The sequence below is a fragment of the Muscardinus avellanarius genome (assembly GCF_963383645.1).
Source record: "Muscardinus avellanarius genome assembly, chromosome: 4".
NCBI lineage: Eukaryota > Metazoa > Chordata > Mammalia > Rodentia > Gliridae > Muscardinus > Muscardinus avellanarius.
The window spans coordinates 133,633,690-133,651,005 of NC_137789.1; the positions used below are offsets into that span (position 1 = coordinate 133,633,690).

A 17,316-nucleotide genomic window follows, 5' to 3' on the forward strand; every position below is an offset into this window, starting at 1 on the left:
TATATCAACTCTCAGGCACAGTAATATTTATATACTCTTTAGTATGATATTTAACTAACAAGATCCAGTTTCTTTTTCTGTGAGATGGAGATAGTATTATACCCTCTTCCATGTAGGATGGTTGTGGACAGTTAGATGAATTAATAAATGTTTAAGTGTGGTGGCACATGTCTGTAATCCCAATACTTGGGAACCTGAGACAGGAGGATAGAAAAGTTTGAGACAAACCTTGGTAACCTCTTTTTTTCTTTTTTTCTTTTTTTCTTTTTTTTTTTTTTTTTTTTTTTTGGTGGTACTGGGGTTCCTAGAAACCCTTCTACCTCCGGGCTACACTCCCAGGCCTATTTTTATACTTTTTTATTTGGAAACAGGGTCTCTTAAGCCAGCACGGCTGGCTTCAAACCTGCATGATCCTCGTGTCTCCACCTCCCAAGCGTGGGGATTACAAGTATGCACCACCACACCCGGCTCTTGTTTTTTCTTGGTTAATCCTTGGTAACTAGGATTTTCTTAATACTATACTGTACGTACTCATATATAACTACAACTAAATAAGTACTGAGGGAACCACATTTAAGCCCTACAATGTAAAAAGGCCATAGTAGAACAGATAAAGATGCAATTAATACATAATAGTTCTGCAGTTTCTTTTTCTTTGTGGTACTGAAATCCTGGTATTGAATCCAGGCGCATTCTATGGCTAGGGTATAGCCCAGTCCTTTTTATTTTTATTTTATTTTATTTATTTATTAGTGTGGGGGGGGGTACTGAGGTTTCTGGAAGCCCTTCTACCTTCGGGCTGCACTCCCAGACCTATTTTATTTTTTGGAAACAGGGTCTCCTAAGCCAGCATGGCTGGCTTCGAACCTGCGCGATCCTCCTGTCTCCACCTCCCAAGCGTGGGGATTACATGTGCGCCACCATGCCTGGCTTTTATTTTTATTTTGAAACAGAGTCTCCCTAGGGTGCTGAGGCTGATCTTGTACCTGTGATCCTATTGTCTCAGCCTCCCAAGTACTAGAATTACAGGTGTGCATTGCCACGCCTGGGTTACGATTCTTATCTTATTACTAACCTTGATAAGTTGAACAAATTTAATTCAATAATGTCATTTTATATAATGGCACATTAGGATTTTCTCAATCGTGTGTGAGTGGGGGGGTTACTGGGGACTGAACCCAGGGACATTCTACCTTTGAGATACATGCCTAGAGCTGGGCATGGTGGCGCACGCTTGTAATCCCGGCATTTGGGAGACAGGAGGATCTCAGTTCGTGGACAACCTCAGCTACTTAGTGAAGCCCTTTGCAACTCACTGAGACCCTGTTTCAAAATAAAGAATAAAAAATAGGGCTGGGGGTGTCCCTCGGAGGTAGAATGCCCATTCCCAGTACTGTCAAAAAAAAAAAAAAGTGAGATACATGCCTAGCCCTCAGATGGCCTTACTAAGTAGCAAAGACTGGCCCCAAACGGATAGTCCTCCAATCTCAGCCTCCCAAGTACTAGAATTACAAGTGTGTGCCACCACTTCTGGCTTGATTTTTTTTTTTTAAGTACTGGGGATCAAACCCACGGGGATTCTACCTCTGAGCTACCCTCCAACCATATTTTACTTTTATTTAGAAACAAGGTCTCTGGCCAGGCATGGTGGCACATGCTTGTAATTCCTGTACTTGGGAGGCTGAGACAGGATGATCACAGGCTTACAGCCAGCCTCAGCTACTTAGCGAGGCCCTTTGCAACTTAGTGAGACCCTGTTTCAAAATAAAGAATAAAAAATAGGAGCCGGGCGTGGTAGTGCATGCTTGTAATCCCAGCATTCCAGAGGTGGAGACAGGAGGATCACAGTTTGTGGACAGCCTCAGCTAATACTTAGGCCCTTTGAAACTTCGTGAGACCCTGTTTCAAAATAAAGAATAAAAAATAGGGCTAGGGGTGTAGCTCGGAGATAGAATGCCCCTGGGTTTCATCCCCAATACCACTAAAAAAAAAAAGGACTGGAGGTATCAGCGAAAGTAGAATGCCCTTGCTTCAATCCCCAGTTCCACAAAAAAAAAAAAAAAAAAAAAAAAAAAAAAGAGGAAGAAAGGAAGGGAACAAACAAGGTCTCTATAAATTCTTGAGGCTGGTCTTGAACCTGCAATCCTATCTCAGCTTCCTAAGTGGGATTCCAGGCATGTACCCCGCACCTGGCTTGAGCTTGCTTTCCTTTCTTTTCTTTTCTTTTCTTTCTTTCTTTTTTTTTTTTTTTTTTTTTTTTTTTTTTTTTTTTTTTTTTTTTTTTTTGGTAGTACTGGGGTTCCTGGAAGCCCTTCTACCTCCGGGCTACACTCCCAGACCTATTTTTACATTTTTATTTGGAAACAGGGTCTCCTAAGCCAGCGTTTGAACCTGCGCGATCCTCCTGTCTCTGCCTCCAAAGTGCGAGGATTACAAGCGTGCACCACCACGCCCGGCTTTCTTTTCTTTTTTTATCAAACATCTTTTTTGTGTGTATGGTACTAAGGATCAAACCCAAGGCCATTCTGCATTCAGGCTATATCCCCAACCTCTTTTTTTTTTTTTTTTTGGTGGTACTGGGGATGAAACCCAGGAGCTCTCTACCTCTGGGCTGTACCGCCAGATCTATTTTTATATTTTATTTGAAAACAGTCTTACTAAGCTACTGAGGTTATTGAACCTGTGATCCTCCTGTCTCAGCCTCCCAAGTACTGGGATTACAAGTGTGCACCACCACGCCAAGCTCTCTCTAAATTGCTGAGTCTAAGCCGGGTGTGGTGGCGCACACTTGTAATCCCTGCACTTGGGAGCTGGAGACAGGAGGATAGCACAGGTTCGAAGCCAGACCCGCTGGCTTAAGAGACCCTGTTTCCAAAAATAAAAAAGTATAAAATAAGTCTGGGAGTGTAGCCCAGAGGTAGAAGGGCTTCCAGGAACCCCAGTACCACCCAAAAAAAAAAAGAAAGAAAAGAAAGATAAATTGTTGAGTCTATCCTTGAACCTGTGATCCAACTGTCTCAGCCTCCCCAGTACTAGAATTACAGATATGTGCCACTGCACCTTACTTACTGAGCATCTTATAGTGTTTCTTGTCCCAAATTTTTTTGTGTGTGGTACTAGGAATTGAACCCAGCAGGCATTCTACCTTTGAGCTATACCCCCAGCCCTGTTTTACTTCTTATTTTGAAAGAGGGTCTCACTAAGTTGTGGAGGGCCTCGCTAAGTAGCTGAGGCTGGTTGTGAATGCAATCCTCCTGTCTCAACCTCTCAAGTATTGGGATTACAAGCGTGTGCCACCACACCTGGCTTCTTTTCCCAATTTAATTACTTCTTTCTATAGGGAAATTCAGCTTTGCTGACTTTTAAATAATTTCACAGCCAAGCATGGTGGCATACGCTTTTAATCCCAGTACTTGGGAGGTTGAATCAGGAAAATTGCAAGTCCAAAGCCAGCCTCCGCTGCTTAGTGAGGTTCAATTTAGTGAGACCCTGTTTCAAAATAAAAAGTAAAATAGAGCTGGGGATATAGCTCAGAAGTAGAGTGCCCCTGGGTTCAACTTCCAGCACCAAAAATAATAATAATTTCACAGAGAGAGCATTCCGTGGAGTGTCTGTGTAATATCATTTGGCCTCTTCCTTAGCACATATTCTAAATTATAAATATTAAATCTTTTTTTTTGGTTGGGTGCTAGGGAATAGAACCCAGGGGAATGCTACCTTCAGTCTACACACCTCACCCTATTTTAGTTTTTATTTTGAAACAGGGTTTTGCTAAGTTGCTCAGGGTCTAAGTTGCTGAGGCTGGCGTTGAACCTGGGATCCTCCTGTCTTAGCTTCCCAAGTACTGGGATTACAAGCATGCTCCACAAATCCTAAATCTTTAAATACAATTGAGAACTTTTTTTTTTTTTTTTTTTTTTTTTTTTTTTTGGTGATACTGGGGGTGGAACCCAGGGGCTTTTCTACCTCCGGGCTATACTCCCAGACCTATTTTATATTTTATTTGGAAATAGGGTCTCACTAAGTTGCCGAGAGCCTCACTAAGTAGCTGAGGCTGGCTTTGAACCTGTGCAATCCTGTTTCAGCCTCCCAAGCGCGGGATTACAAGCGTGCGCCACCACGCTCGGCCAGTTGAGAACTTTTAAGTAAACTGGAAATGGATATCATATATAAAGAAAGCCAAGGGACAAAATTAGAAAAATGAACAGTGGACATACTGGGGGGAAACTGACTTAGAAAGAGAAACTGTATTGCTTAGTTTTGCTCACTGTCTCCTCTTTCTTTTGATAGATATCAGTCCTACATCGCTATCTTGTACAAATGAAGCCTTCTGATTTGTTAAAGAAAATGGTCTTGAAGAAAAGGGCTGAACAACCAAATGGCACTATTGATGACAGTCTTCATTTAGAACTTGAAAAGCAGGTATCAAGAGCTGAATCTCCAAGAGTAAAACAAGAGCATAAAGTGAACGATATTTTTATTTACTGATATCATGAATTCAGTAGTGTGTGTGTGTGTGTGTGTGTGTGTGTGTGTGTGTGTGTGTGTATGCGCACGTGTGTTAGTGTTACTCAGGATTGAACCCAGAGACATTCTACTTCTAGGCTACATCCCCAGCCCCATTTTATTTTTATTTTGAAACAGGGTCTTGCAAGATTGATGTGAGTCCCACTGTTTGCTGAGGATGGCCTTGAACTTGCGATCCTACTATCTAAGCCTCCAAAGCACTAGGATTTAATAATCTTAAGAGTTGAGAATTTAAGTATGGTTGTTGGGGGTTTAATCCTGGGAATATTTTTTGTAGCTCTGTGCTAGGACAGTTGTGAGGTAGTAAAAAGAAGGAACTTGTATTAGGAAAACAAGCTTAATTTCAATGCATGGCTTTTCATTTTCTTACCAGTGAGGTTAAATCCTTCACCCTTCCTAGGCAGCTTTCCTAATGGATAAACAAAATGACACCTCTGCTTGCTAAGTCAGCTATTAACTTCATTCATTTCTTTAACAGGCATATTACCTGACCTACATTCTACTTCATTTAGTCGGCGAAGTTAGCTGTTCTCATTCTTTTTCTTCGGGACAACGGGTAGGTAATGTTTTATTATTGTTGTTTTATAAATAGGTGTCACCATTGATGGAGTGAATGTGCATGCTTTAGTTAGGAGAAAATTTTAATTTTAATAAAAGTTAACTGGAAAGAGGGGGGTAATGGTAACCTCCAATAAAATATAAAACAGGTCTGGGAGTATAGCTCAGAGGTAGAAATCACCCTGAGTTCCATCCTTAGTACCACCAAAAGAAAAGAAAAGAAAATGTTCAGTTTGTTGAGGTGTAGCTTAACTCCCATAACTTGCAACAGTATAAGCTATTCATAAGATATAAAGGTCACCAAATACCAGCTAGGAACTGGTTTCTTTCCACTTATTCTCCCACTCACTTTTTTTTTTTTTTTTTTTAGAAATAACATTTGCCTCCGGGCGTGGTGGTACACACTTGTAATCCCTGCGCTTGGAAGGCTGAGACAGGAGGATCACACAGGTTTGAGGCCCGCCTCTGCTGGCTTAAGAGACCCTGTTTCCAAATAAAATATAAAATAGGTCTGGGAGTATAGCCTGGAGGTAGAAGGCCCCTGGGTTCCATCCCCAGTACCACCCAAAAAAAAAAACAAACAAAAAAGAAATAACATTTGCCTTCAAAATTAAATTGAAATGAAGTCAGGCTACTTCAGAAATGGATTTCTGAATTATCTCATATGAATTTAACTTCTTTTATTTATGTATTTATTTATTTATTGGTACTAGGATTTGTTTTTTGTTTGGTTGGGTTTTTTTGGTGGTACTGGGTGTGGAACCCAGAGGCTTTCTACCTCCGGGCTCTACTCCCAGACCTTTTTTTATATTTTATTTGGAAACAGGGTCTCACTAAGTTGCTGAGAGCCTCACTAAGCAGCTGAGGCTGGCTTCGAACCCGTGCAATCCTCCTGTCTCAGCCTCCCAAGCGCGGGGATTACAAGCATGTGCCACCATGCCCGGCTTATTGGTACTAGGATTTGAACCCAGAGACATTCTACCTCTGAGTGATATCCTCAACCCTCTATTTTATTTTTATTTATTTGTGTGTGTGTGTGTCAGTGTGTATCTGAGTGTTATTGGCAGTTGAACCCAGAGATGTTCTACCTATGTGCTATACCTCTAGTACTATTTTATTTTTATTTTGAAACAGGGTCTGACTGGGTTGATGAGAGTCTCACTATTTGCTAAGACTGTCCTCAAACCTGTGATCCTCCAGTCTTAGCCTCCCAGGTACTGGGTTTACAAGTGAGCTACTATGCCTGGCTTTATTTTCCCTAGGTTGACAAGTCTCACTACTTGCTGAGGCTGTCCTCAAACCTGTGACCCTCTTGTCTCAACCCCCTAACTACTGGGATTACAGATATGCACCACCTTGCCTGGCTCAGACTTTTTATTTTAATTCTTTTTTCCATATTCATGGGGAAAGTTCTTATTTAATTCCTCTTTTTTTATATTTTAGCTATTCCAATTCCTGCTTTAGTCTTTATTTACTCGTTTTTCTTTTAATACTGGAGATGGAACCCAGGGACTTTCTACCTTTGAGCTACTCCCCCAGCCTATTTTATTTTTCATTTTTGAAACTGGGTCTTACTGCTAGGTGTATAACATACACCTGTAATCCCCGTTCTTGGGAAGCTGAGACAGAAAGATCACAGGCACAAGGCCATTTCAGCAACGTAGACTCTGTTTCAATATTTAAAGAAATAAGAAGGGTTGGGGGTATAGCTCATAGATAGAATGTCCCTGGATTTAGTCCCCAGTACCAAAAGAGAAAAAGAAATTGGTCTGGCTAAGTTGCTGAGTCTGGCCTCAAACCTGCAATCTTTCTGTCTCAGCTTTCCATGTCCCAGGATTGATGGCTTGCAACACACTCATCTATTCCAGTCCTGTTTTTTTTTTTTTTTTTGGGGGGGGGGATGTACTCTGGGTAGAATCCAGAGGCTTTCTCCCTCCAGGCTATACTCCCAGACCTATTTTATATTTTATTTGGTTGCTGAGAGCCTCACTCAGTATCTGAGGCTGCCTTTGAACCTGTGATCCTCCTGTCTCAGCCTCCCAAGCACGGGGATTACAAGCATGCGTCACCACGCCCAGCTTCCAATCCGTGTTTTAAAACATGACACCCTGGTCAGGCATGGTTGCACATGCCTGTAATCCCAGTACTTAGAAGGTTGAAACAGGAGGCTCACAGGGTCGAGGCCTGTCTCAGCAACACAGTGAGACCCTGTTTCAAAAGGGAGGAGACAGTTCAGGTTCAGAGGCTGAATGTCTCTGGATTCAAGCCCCTAGCTCCCCTCCAAAAAGGGGAGGTGTCATGAGAGAAGTGATACAAGACTGGTTAATATGTTTTTATAAATACTATTATACATAGCACTATGTTCATTCTTTTGATAAATAATTTATAATCCTACATGGCCTTTATAATTTTTATTTTTCTTATTTTATTTATTTATTTATTTATTTATTTATAGAACTGGAGATTAAGCCCAAGGGCATTCTGCCTCTGAGCTACACCCCCAACTGTATTTTTCATTTTTTTACTTTGAAACAGCATCCCACTATGTAATGGAGGGCCTCACTAAGTAGCTGAAGCTGGCTGCAAACCTGCAATCCTCTTGTCTCAGTCTCCCAAGTACTGGGATTGCAAGCATGCGCCACCACGCCCCGCTTGCCTTTATAGTTTTTAAATATTTTTTCTGATGAAAAAACAATTAACAGCCAGGCGTGATGGCACACGCTTGTAATCCCAGCATTTGGGAAGCTGAGACCTGGAGGATCGTGGTTTGCGGACAGCCTCAGCTACTTAGTGAGGCCCTCTGCAACTCAGTGAGACCCGGTTTCAAAATAAAGAATAAAAAATAGGACAGGGGGTGGAGCTCGGAGGTCAAATGCCCCTGGGTTCCATCCCCAGACCCGCAAAAAAAAAAAACAATTAGCCAAGCATGATGGTATACTCCAATAATCCCAGTACTTGGGAGCCTGAGACAGGAGGATCACAGGTTCCAGGACAGTCTCGGGAGGAAGTAAGACTCTCAACAACCTAGTGAGACCCTGTTTCAAAATAAAAATAAAATAGGACTGGGGGTGTAGCTTGGCAGTTTAAATGTCCCTGGGAGCCCGGCATGGTGGCACACGCTTGTAATCTCTGCATTTGGGAGACTGAGACAGGAGGATCATGGTTCTCAGATAGCCTTAGCTAATTAGTGATGCCCTTTGCAACTCACTGAGACCCTGTTTCAAAATAAAAAATAGCTGGGCGTGGTGGTGCACGCTTGTAATCCCCGCTCTTGGGAGGCGGAGACAGGAGGATCGTGCTGGTTTGGCTTAAGAGACCCTGTTTCCAAATAAAAAATATAAAATAGGTCTGGAAGTGTAGCCCGAAGGTAGAAGGATTTCCAGGAACCCCAGTACCACCAAAATAAATAAATAAATAAATAAATAAATAAATAAATAAATAGAATAAGGCTGGGCGTGTTGACACGCGTTTGTAGTCCCATCATTCAGGAGGCTGAGACCAGAGGATTGCAGTTCGTGGACAGCCTTAGCTACTTAGTGAGGCCCTCCGCAACTTAGAGAGACCCTATTTCAAAAAAATAGGGCAGGGGGTGTAGTTCGGAGGTAGAATGCCCCTGGGTTCCATCCCCAATACCTAAAAAAAAAAAAAAAAGAACGTTCCTGGGTTAAATCCTCAGTACCATCCATACACACAAAAAACGTCAGTAAGCCAGGCCTGGTGGCGCATGCTTTTAATCCCAGCTTTCGGGAGGGTGAGATTGGAGGATCACAGTTCACAGACAGCCTCAGCTACTTAATGAGGTCCTCTGCAACTCAGTGAGACCTGGTTTCAAAATAAAGAATAAAAAATAGGGTGGGGGGTGTAGCTCGGAGATCGAATGCCCCTGAGTTCCATCCCCAGACCTGCAAAAAAAAAGTCAGTAATTATTGTAAAATCCTATAAAGTAGTACCCAGTGCCCTTCTATAAATTTTTCCATAATTTGTTCATATACTAACATAATTTTCACAAAAATGGAGTCATACTAGTCATGTAATTTGCCACTTGTTTTTGTGTGTGTGTGTGGTACTAGGGATTGAACTCAGAGGTATTCTACTTTCAAGCTATACCCTCAGCTCTATTTTATTTTTTTATTTTGAAACAGGGTCTCACTAGGTTGATGAAAGTCTCACTACTTGCTGAGGCTGTCCTCGAACCTCTGATCCTCCTGTCTCAGACTTCCAAGTACTGGGATTACAGGTGTGTGATACCATGCCCAGATTTGCTACTCGTCTTTCTTAACCATAAGATATTATTAGCACTCTGTCGTAGCTATAGTATTATAGAAAGAACCTTTGTTGAGGAACTTGTACATGCCAGGAAACCGCTTTGCCACTGAGCTGCATCCCCAGCCCTTTTTAAATTTTATGTTGAGCCGGGTGTGATGGCGCACACTTGTAATCCCAGCGCTTGGGAAGCTGAGACAGGATCGCACAGGTTCAAAGCCAGCCTCAGGTACTGAGTGAGGCTCTCAGCAACTTAGTGAGACCCTGTTTCCAAATAAAGTATAAAATAGGTCTGGGAGTATAACCTGGAGGTAGAAAAGCCCCTGGGTTCCACCCCCAGTACCACAAAAAATAAATAAATAAAAATAAATAAATTTTATGTTGAGATAGCATTTTGCTGAATTCCCCAGGCTGGCCTTAAAGTTTCAATCCTCCTCTCTCCTCCTGAGGAGCAGCTATTACTAACCTGTGTCACCAAACCTGGCTTCTGTGTATTTTTAAAATTAACAATAAACCATAACCATCCTATTGTCATGGAAGTGACTATTTTCACTGAAAGAATTGCTATTATGATAGATGATTAAACATAAAGATACTGTTAACTGGGGAAATGATTGATTTTTAATTATATAGTAATTCTAACTGCCTCATTTCTTAATTTGTAATGCTTCAGAGTTATTTTCACCCCTCTTGTTTGTTTTGTTTTGCACAGAAACACTTTGTGCTACTCTGTGGGGCTTTGGAAAAGCACGTTAAGTGTGATATTAGGGAAGATGCGAGACTTTTTTATAGAACTAAGGTAAGTATGTTTTTTATGCATCATTAGTTGGATTTTGTTTGTTTAATCTTAGTTACAATAATATTTAAGGAAGAAATGCATGTAATCCTCCTTATTTATTTATTTATTTATTTATTTATTTATTTATTGGTACTTGGGATGGAACCCAGGGACCTTCTACCTCTGAGCTACACCCCCCAGCCCTGTTTTATTTATTTATTTTGAAACAAGGTCTCACTAAGCCGCAGAGAACCTCACTAAGTTGCTGAGGCTGGTCGAAAACCTGAAATCCTGTCTCAGCCTCCCAAGTACTGGGAAGCATGTAAGGAGCCCAGTATGGTAGCAACAAACTATGGTTATCCCAACTTCTTGGATACTAAAACCAGAGGATCCCAAGTTCAAGATCCTGTCTCAAATAAAATAAAAAGAGTTGTGGATATAGATCAGTGGTGGAGCACTTGCATAGCATGCTGTGAACGCCCTGAGTTTAATCCATAGCAGGACAAAACAAAAACCATATCATAGTGGCTTAGTTAATTTGGTAGAGTGACTATAGCTTATTGGTAGAGGGCTTGCCTATCTTTTGTGTGTGTGTGTGTGGGGGGGTACTAGGGATGGAACCCAGGGGCTTTCTACCTCCAGGCTACACTACCAGACCTATTTTATCTGAAAACAGGGTCTTACTACGTTGCTGAGAGCCTCAATAAGTAACTGAGGCTGGCTTTGAACCTATGTGATCCTGTCTCGGCCTCCCAAGTACTGGGATTACAACCTTGCACCACCATGCCCGGCTTAAGACTTTTTCTTAATAACAGAAATCAGCTTCTATCAAGTTTCTCTAGCTAGATTGCAAGTGAAAGAAAAGATCTCAAAGCAAATACATTTTTTCACTTTTGTTCTAAAACTCAGAAGGAAGCCGGGCGTGGTGGCGCACGCTTGTAATCCCCGCGCTTGGGACGCTGAGACAGGAGGATCGCACAGGTTCTAAGCCAGCCTCATAATAAATAAAAATATCATAATAAATTAAAAAAACTAATACAACTTCACCAGTTATTCATTTTCCTACTTAACTTTACTAAATGCATATACTACATCTAAATGGGCATTATTCAAATGACTGGCTTTTGCAGCTACTTAATGTATGATGCAAAGTTATAAAGCTGAGACTCACATTCTATGAGTATTCCAAACACAAGAGGAAAAAAGGAATGTACTTTACATTATAAAAGTTAAATGAACCGGGCGTGGTGGTGTACCCTGATAATCCCAGCATTTGGAATGCTGGGGAGGCTGAGACTGGAGGATTGAGGTTCAGGGACAGCCTCAGCTACTTAGGCCCTTAGTGAGACCCTATTTAAAAATAAAGAATAAAAAATAGGGCAAGAGGTGTAGCTTGGAGGTTGAAAGCCCCTGGGCTCCACATATGTTTTCTCTAATATGCCCAAACTAGGGACTATTAGGAATACCAGAGGGACTCCAGATAATGGAGGGGAAACCTCAGCAAAGCTGAAATGGAGGGGTAGAAGACAAAGAAAGGCTGAGGTTGATTAATGGAGAAGTTACATCCAATATACGTAAAAGTATGAATGTAGCATGGTTGACTTGGACACTCACTGCTGGGAAGGAGAAGTAGGTAGTGGGGGGGAAGGGCACCAAGAACAGTTTGAATGTATGCCAATTTCAATATGATCCACATAAAAATAAATAAATAAAATAAAAAAGCTAAATGATGATTTGAGAATAAAACAATCCTTACAAGTTTTAAAAAAAACTATTGTTTAATTTTATATTTCAGGAAAAATTCAAATCATTCTACTAATACTAAAGTTGCTTTTCTACTTCATGCTCTTAAATTTGGCTTTTTTTTTTGGTGGTACTGGGGATTGAACCTAGGATCAATCTATCTCTGAGCTTTATCACCAGCCCTATTTTATTTTTTATTTTTGCTTTTCTATTTTTTTTTTAAATATTTTTGGGTGGGGCAGGAGTACTGGGGATGGAACCCAGGGGCATTCTACCTCCAAGCTTTACCCCCTCCCCTATTTTTTATTCTTTATTTTGAAACCGGGTCTCACTGAGTTGGCAGAGGGCCTCACTAAGTAGCTGAGGCTGTCTGTGAACCGCGATCCTCCAGTCTCAGCCTCCCAAATGCTGGGATTACAAGCGTGCGCCACCATGCCCGGCTTAAGCATAAGGTTTTTAATTTGTAAAATGGGAAAGAAAAATCTATGGCATTTCAGTAGTGCTGAAAGAATTTTTCTCCTTCAGAATATGTATGTATGTATGTATGTATGTATGTATGTATGTATGTATGTATTTGGTGGTACTAGGGGTGGAACCCAGAGGCTTTCTACCTCCGGGCTATATTCCCAGACCCATTTTATATTTTATTTGGAAACAGGGTCTCACTAAGTTGCTGAGAGCCTCACTAAGTAGCTGAGGCTGGCTTTGAACCCGTGCAATCCTCCTGTCTCAGCCTCCCAAGCGCGGGGATTATAAGCATGCACCACCACGCCCGGCTGTATTAGATTTTAAATTTTCAGGTACTTGCCGGGCGTGGTGGCGCACGCTTGTAATCCCTGCACTTGGGAGGCTGAGACGGGAGAATCACACAGGTTCTAAGCCAGCCTCAGCTACTTAGTGAGGCTCTCAGCAACTTAGTGAGACCCTGTTTCCAAATAAAGTGTAAAATAGGTCTGGGGGTATAGCTTGGAAGTAGGAAGCCTCTGGATTCTACCCTCAGAACCACAAAAATAAATAAATAAATAAATAAGTAAATAAATAAATAAATAAATAAATAAACAAACAAATAAATTTCCAGGTACTACATATCTAGTACTGATGTTCCACAATGGCAGAGCTCCCCAGATGTGATTCGTAGGCCGCCAAAAAGAGAATATTGCTAAAGTGATAAAAGTTTGTATTTATGGTAAAATGTGAGCTTTGCACAGACTTCTAAACTTCTAAACATAGGATTAAAACAGGTATATAAAGAGGATTCAAGCCAGCACACGCCTATAATCCCATTACTTGGGAGGCAAGACAGGAGAATCACAAGTTTGAGGACAGCATCAGCAATTTAGCAGACCCTCTTTCATAATAATAATTTTAGAAAAAGGTCTAGGAGTATAGCTAGAAGTAAAACACCCCTGGATCCAACCCCAGCACCAAAAATAAGATAAAGAGGATTCATATGACTTTGCAGAAACATTAAGGTCTTAACAGTGAATTTTGGATCTTCTGTTTTTTTTATTTTGGTGGTACTGGGGATAGAACCCAGACGAATTCTACCTCTGGGTTACCACCCCTAGTCCTATTTTATTTATTTTATTTTGTTTCATTTATTTTTTGTGGTTCTGCGGATTGAATTTAGCATTCTACCTCTGAGCTATTGCCCCCAGCCCTGTTTTATTTTTTATTTTGAAACGGGCCTCACTAAATTGCAGAGGGCCTCCTAAATTACTGCATCTGGCTGGCTGCAAACCTGTGATCCTCCTGTCACAGACTTCTCCAGCGCTGGGTTTACAAGCATGCACTAAGATGCCTGGCAAAATTTTGATCTTCTCGTATATGGAAAAGAACAAATGACAAACTTTATGTTCGTGGTTCTAGAGATGAAACCCAAGGGCATTCTACAAGAATCTTCAAGCTACGCTCCCGAGACCTTTTTTTTTTTTTTTTTAAACAAGGTCTCACTAAATTGTAGAGAGTCTCACTAAGTTTCTGAGGCTGGCCATGAAGCTGCAGTCACCTCCCAAGTATATACCACCATGCCCAGCTTGAGTCTTTCAAATAAAAGCTAGTAAGGTGGGAATAGCCAAAGCCTTGGGCCTTAAAGCATAGTCCAAGTTTAGCTTCTCATGCATGCTAGGCAAGCAGTCTACCACTGTTACATCCCTAGCCCCACCCTTTAACTTCTCTAAGTGTTCAAAATCCAGCAGGTCAAAAAATATAAGTTCCTGAGGCATAGTGGCTCATGCCTGTAATCCCAGTGATTCAGGAGGCTGGGGTAGGAGGACCACAAGTTAAAAGCCAGCCTAAGCAACTTAGTGAGACCTTGTCTCAAAACTTAAAAAAAAGCAAAAAAGCAATGGGGAACACTCCTGGATTCAATCTTTAGTATTGCAAGAGAGAGGGGGGGGGGAGAAAAGAGGAGAGGAGAGAGAGAGAGTGACGGAGAGAGGGGGGGAGGGAGAGAGAGAAGAGAGAGGGGAGAGAGAGAGAGAGAGGAGAGAGAGAGAGTGACAGAGAGAGGAGAGAGAGGGGAGAAAAGGGGGGGGGGGGAGAGAGAGCGCGCACGCTTATAATCCCCGCACTTAGGAGGCTGAAACAGGAGGATCATGCAGGTTCAAAGCCAGCCTTGCTGGCTTAAGAAACCCTGTTTCCAACTTAAAAAAATATATAAAAATAGGTCTGGGAATGTAGCACAGAGGTAGAAGGGTTTCCAGAAACACCAGTACTACTAAAAAAAAAAAAAAAAAATTATTTTTGAAGGCAAGAAAAACAAAAGTTCTTTAATAACTAGTAGAAATTCGAATTCTAAGTTATTCAGTACTTTAGATTATGTGATAAAGAAAAGTTTTGGACTATTTTTTGAAAGACCTCTTAAAGATTAAGAACTTCCATGACAAAAACCAAATTGAATCATTGCATGTGCTCTTGTTAAAACTACAAGATTTTTTGTATCAATGTTAAATTGATGATATATGAGGATGTTTTAATCTGATCCCTTTTCCTCTTTTGGTATTTTTTAAGGTAAAAGACTTGGTTGCCAGGATACATGGAAAATGGCAAGAAATAATCCAGAACTGTCGACCTACTCAGGTATCGTTTTATTAAGGTTTCATTGAATCTTAATAGTTTTATTACAAGTTACTCTTCATATTGTTTGGAACAAAGTGTGACAAAGCACTTAGCCAGGCATGGCGGTGTGTTTATAACCTCAGTTACTTACTGAGGCCTTCACAACTCAGACCCTGCTTCAAAATAAAGAATGAAAAATAGGGCTGGGATGTATCTCAGAGGTAGAATGCCCCTGGGTTCCATCCCCAGTTCTGCAAAAAGAAAGAAAGAAATTTTCAAAGAAATATATAATAAAGACTTTATATTAGCTAGTATGGTCATGCACACCTGTAATCCCAGCACTTGGGAGGCCAAAATAGAAGGATCTCAGGTTCACAGCCAGCCTCAACAGCTTTGTACACCCTCTTCCAAAATAAAAAAATAAAATGGAGCTGGGATTTAACTCAGAGGTAGAATTCCCCTGGGTTCAATCCCCATTATCAGAGAGAGGCGCGGGGGGGAAGAAAGTGTGTGTGTGTGTGTGTGTGTGTGTGTGTGTGTGTGTGTGTGTGTGTGTTTTCTCATTACTGGGGATTGAACCCAGGGGCATTCTACCTCCCAGCTATGCCTTCTAGCCCGATTTTATTTTGTATTTGTAAACAGGGTCTCACTAAGTTGCAGATGACCTCTCAAGCAGATTTTATAGCACAGTGTTACATACCTGTAATTCTGGTACTTGGAATGCTGAGATGGGAGGATTGCATGTTCAAGGCCAGCCTCAGCAATTTAATGAGACCTTGTTTAGCTGGGTGTGGTGGCGCACGCTTGTAATCCCTACACTTGGGAGGCGGAGACAGGAGGATTGCACAGATTCAAAGCCAGCCTCAGCTACTTAGTGAGGCTCTCAGCCACTTAGTGAGACCCTGTTTCCAAATAAAATATAAAAAGGTCTGGAGTATAGCCCGGAGGTAGAAAGCCTCTGGGTTCCACCCCCAGTACCACCAAAAAAAAAAAAAATGAGACCTTGTTTAGGGGTATAAGATTACATTACTTTCATTGTCAAAGTGCATTGTGATTAGTAGTTTTATAAAGATTAAGTCATAATTTGATTAAATTTGTCCCCTTTCCTTTTCTAGGGGCAGCTTCATGACTTCTGGGTACCAGATTCTTAACAGGAATTTCAGCAGCAAAAATATGAACAAGAATTCATTTGGAGGCTTTCCAAGAGGAATAGAAAAGAATCACTACAGAATACAATGGAATACTAAGAAGAGGCCTGTCAGATGTGCTTTTGAATGCCTAGTATGGAGCTGGTAATGAAGAAATCGCCATTTGTGAAGCAGATGTGAAATGTGATCTGCTTAGCTTTTAAGACAACTGACCTTTTAAAAAAGGAGGGAGGAATAGAAGCAGCTAATAGTCACCTGTCCTTATTAATTCCTCTTGTTAAATTGTAAGCCAATTATCTTTCTTCTAGATAAAATTTTCGGCACTTAGATAATCATGGGAAATATGGAAGAAGAGTTTGGACCAACTTTAAGAAGTTGGACATGGTTCCAGTGGGTTTAACTTTCCCTCTTGATTATTTTAAGATGCAAAGGCAGAGTTTAATAAGGAAAGCATAGCTCTCTTCTGAACTCCTTATAAACCACAGGAGATTTTAATCTCTACATTCTTCTTCACTATTCAAGATTATAAATATACTAGGTTTTAAAATGCATTTAAACAATTAAGAAAAAGGAAGTTAGTGTATTTGTCAGATCCCTCCAAAGAAGAAGAGGTTAAGCTATAAAGTATTGGCTCTATTTTTAAAATGCCAAAACATTCATATGTGATTTGTTTTAGATTTCTAGTGCACATACATATTTTTAAATACTGGTTAAATCTTAGAATCTAGACTAAATCTTTGAATTCTGTCTCTCAATAACCGTATTACAGAAATCTCTATTATAAAAGCTTATAAGATCTGGAAAAGCTTTTCAAAACACAGTTTCCATGAATATGTAACTTTGCCATAGACCTGGATGGTGTTTATTCTTTGGAAGACAGAGAGAGAGGGAGAGAGGGAGAGAGAGAGAGGGAGGGAGGGAGGGAGGGAGGGAGGGAGAGAGAGAGAGAGAGAGAGAGACTGACTGTGTGTGTGTGTGTGTGTGTACATACATACACATACGCATAGATGTGATGCATTCACGTATGCTTGTATCTTGAAGTTGTTGCACTTGAAAACCACAGCTGCTCGATCTTAAACACTGGAAAGCCATCCTTTGGTTTAATTAGTGGAGAGTTAATAGAAGCGTACCTGCTGGCTTTTGCCCAAAGGCCCTTACTAGCCAACTGAAAAGTTCATTTGTTGACTAAGCGTTCCTTTTAGGAGCATTTGTTTCCTGAAAGAAATACCAACTTTTGTT

The 17,316-nt window shown here is 41.0% G+C and overlaps 1 protein-coding gene across 1 annotated transcript in view; it reads left to right on the forward strand.

Moving 5' to 3' along the window:
- The window catches only part of SLF2 (SMC5-SMC6 complex localization factor 2), a gene marked incomplete at both ends in the record, with an annotated part of 57,982 nt that extends 41,902 nt beyond the window's left edge, over positions 1 to 16,080 (forward strand). The window contains 5 exons of the mRNA XM_080694411.1: positions 4,291 to 4,422; positions 5,006 to 5,083; positions 10,061 to 10,147; positions 14,882 to 14,950; positions 16,045 to 16,080. Coding sequence (XP_080550537.1) covers positions 4,291 to 4,422; positions 5,006 to 5,083; positions 10,061 to 10,147; positions 14,882 to 14,950; positions 16,045 to 16,080 — 402 coding nt within the window. The remainder of the gene's footprint in view (positions 1 to 4,290; positions 4,423 to 5,005; positions 5,084 to 10,060; positions 10,148 to 14,881; positions 14,951 to 16,044) is intronic.
- Between the last annotated feature and the right edge of the window lie 1,236 nt (positions 16,081 to 17,316).